We start from the raw sequence: 2,917 nt of genomic DNA, 5'->3' as shown, positions 1-2,917 counted from the left end.
GGTGTTCGGCCCCAACCATTAACAGGTTACATTATTAAAACTGACGGAAGCATGTAGTTCACAATTTTTCTAATTTCATACCAGGACTTACCCAACCCTTTTCACCCTTAGAAAACTATTCTTCTGGCACTTTAAATGCTGGATTTGTTGTCTAGTTAAATGATAAATTAAAACTCATTAGTCAGAACAAGACAACTGAGAGAGGCCAGATAATGAGCTAAAAACATAGGGTCAAAACACTTTGGAGCTTAATACCTTCATAAAACTGTAAGCCAAAATCAGCACTTTCATTGTGAATCAAGAAGCCTCAAATACTACCAAAAATTATGTCATGTTTGTAACACTGCTCAGACAACCTGCCAAAACTATGAACCCAACTTAGATAATGCAACCTGGGAAAGGATCTGTAAATTAAAAAAAATACCTCCTCCCCTTAAATATAACTTATGTGACAATATGAAATTAAATTAAAAATTTTGCGTTATTGCACAAATTATATTTTCAATATTTACAGAGCAAAATTCTGAAATTTGAAATAAAAACAAGGGCAGCAAAACTGTTTATCATGAGATTCCCAACTAGATTTGCTGCAAAAAAAAAAAAAAAAAAAAAAGTGAGGGAATGAAATTTCCTTTGCTTCTCAAAGCAAAGAAGCAAACAAAACCAAAAAAGAAAACCCCACAAAAGGAACAGATGCAGCTACAGCAAAAATGCTACAGCACTGATAAAAGTCCTTGCAGTTCTAACATAAGAGCTGCTTCGGCACTGTATGAGTAACCATGGAAGGCAGAAAACAAACTTCCACATTTAATAAGGCTTCACAGATAAGCACAACTACTTCTTTAAGATGGACTTGACCACCACACGAAGAAACATGCAAAAAAGTCAGCTGCAGATATTCGGCAACACCCACAAACTGATGTGCTGAATGCTGGTCTCCATTCCCCAGTCTAGTGTCACTCACTCAGCTTCAGTCTGTAAAACAAGGGAAGATCATCCTGGCATTAGCCATTATCTGCTGAGACTAATAGGCAAATTCTCTCTGTGTTTTTTTCTTCTCCAGATGTTACGGTTATATTGGTGGTGTCCTCTGTTGCCCACTGGCTGCCTCATGCCTCCACCGCTCACGGGATTGTAGCCATTGCCTTGGTTATGATTATGAGCTCCTTTCATGGAAAATTTCATTCCATTGTGCTGCTAAAATACAAAGAGAAGTACTCAGTTTAGTACTATAATCAGCTGAAACAGTATTATGCCCACTTCAGTATATTATTCATCATCAGAAAACAGCTTCAGACCAGTACCAAGTTCTTTCTGTACTTCAGCTGAGCTAGACCCCTCATGTGAAACACTAGTACAAGTTCAACTGGGCACTAATGCAACAGGATGGTTCTTTGAACTAGCTATTTTGCAAATGTAAAAATAAATTCCAAAGCCAACATCCCCACAGAACCCTTCCTTCAGCTTCTGTGAAGCCATTCTGTATTATCTTTGTAAAATTGAATTCATATAGATGTATTTACTAAATGTGATTAAGTTGATTCGTATGTCGTTTTATTGGCAGTTACTTATCTGATATTAAAACAGTGTCTTCCCGATACATTTCCCAAGTCACTACACTACAGTATCTAGATGCCATATCTCTTTGCTGTGGTAAGAATAGGTGCTTCTCATCAACATAGTGAGGTAACTGCTGGCAGAGGTTTCATTGCCGCCAGCCCAGGCATTGCAGGGATACAGTAATTGATGTCATGACTAGTATTTATAAGTTCTTAAGGCCTCTCTAACAAAGCAGAACTTGAAACCAAACTCCGTGCTTTGATACATTAAACTCAAACAAGCTAATACTCGTCAAGGTCTTGGATACAGAGGTATATGTGAGCCCCTAAATGCTTTTATAAAATTTAAAATCTTTCAAGAAAGTTTGCAAATTGTGGTAGGCAGAATAGTCTTAAGTGTTTAAATACAGACACTATGAAGCAAAGTTATCAAGAATATTCCCTTATCTCATCAATTTAAAGAGGTCTATTTAAGATTTTGATCTTCAAAACAAGCCTCCATGTTTTCAAACAAATTTTGCCCCTGCTGTGAATGACCCCCATTCAGCTGCATGTCACCCCCTCTCTCCCTGCCAAAGCAATTTATTGTGGGCACAGTATGGGAGACTTGAGTGGAAGATCTGATTAAAAACTAGACTATTTGGTCTGAAATCAAGTCTTGCAGAATCCTTAAGATGTATGGCCTACTATGTGACAATATGCATTTAAAATCAATTGCTCAAAATACAAAGGATTTTTCAACTTCTTTCCTACATGCTGTTTCCAAAATTAGCTTAAGTTACAGAATCAAACCAATATGAACACATAAAGGAGACACAGCTGCAAAAATAGAAAATATAGCTATTTGTAGGACAGTCTCTGAATCAAATGCATAAAACCCATTTTCTTTATTGTTCAAACATCGCTAGAAGAGATACAGTAATACAAATATATAATAAGCAAGAAAGCTAAAATAGGTTAACAGAACTCTGAGGGAACATTTCAGATAGAGTACAACATGGCAACAAAACAAAAGTACTGTTGCAGAAACTACAGAAAAATCAAGAGTCCATTAACTCCCACTGAGAGCAAAAGACAACAGAGTTTATAAATACCAACAGAAAATGGTTTGAATTAAATGATTCTGAACTGCTAGTTCAGATTATATTGCAACATACATCTCCCTGCTTTTCAGAATAGGTCATTAAGACCTGCACGTGACAACACACTGATAATTTGTGATCAGGCAGATTTGTTCTCCTTTAAATATGATCCTATGACCCCAGCTGGACTTCCTGCCCTTTGGGCAGAGGGTTGGACTCAATCTTCCGAGGTCCCTTCCAGCCCTAATGTCTATGAAAGTAATTGCCCACATATAC

At 37.1% G+C, this 2,917-nt stretch overlaps 1 protein-coding gene across 6 annotated transcripts in view; it reads right to left on the bottom strand.

Annotated features, from left to right (window-relative positions):
• Positions 1–794: 794 nt before the first annotated feature.
• PAPD7 (poly(A) RNA polymerase D7, non-canonical) overlaps positions 795–2,917 on the bottom strand; it is a 59,587-nt gene continuing 57,464 nt past the window's right edge. For 4 of the 6 annotated variants that reach the window (XM_019541296.1, XM_019541314.1, XM_019541334.1 and 1 more), the window contains one exon: positions 795–1,197. In XM_019541296.1, the coding sequence (XP_019396841.1) occupies positions 1,012–1,197 (186 nt within the window). In that variant the 3' untranslated portion in view covers positions 795–1,011. The remainder of the gene's footprint in view (positions 1,198–2,917) is intronic. The other 2 variants (XM_019541305.1, XM_019541325.1) reach the window with 1 other exon arrangement.

The sequence above is a fragment of the Crocodylus porosus genome, unplaced genomic scaffold (assembly GCF_001723895.1).
Source record: "Crocodylus porosus isolate Cpor-Errol unplaced genomic scaffold, CroPor_comp1, whole genome shotgun sequence".
Lineage (NCBI taxonomy): Eukaryota > Metazoa > Chordata > Crocodylia > Crocodylidae > Crocodylus > Crocodylus porosus.
This window is presented reverse-complemented; position numbering and strand designations above follow the sequence as displayed.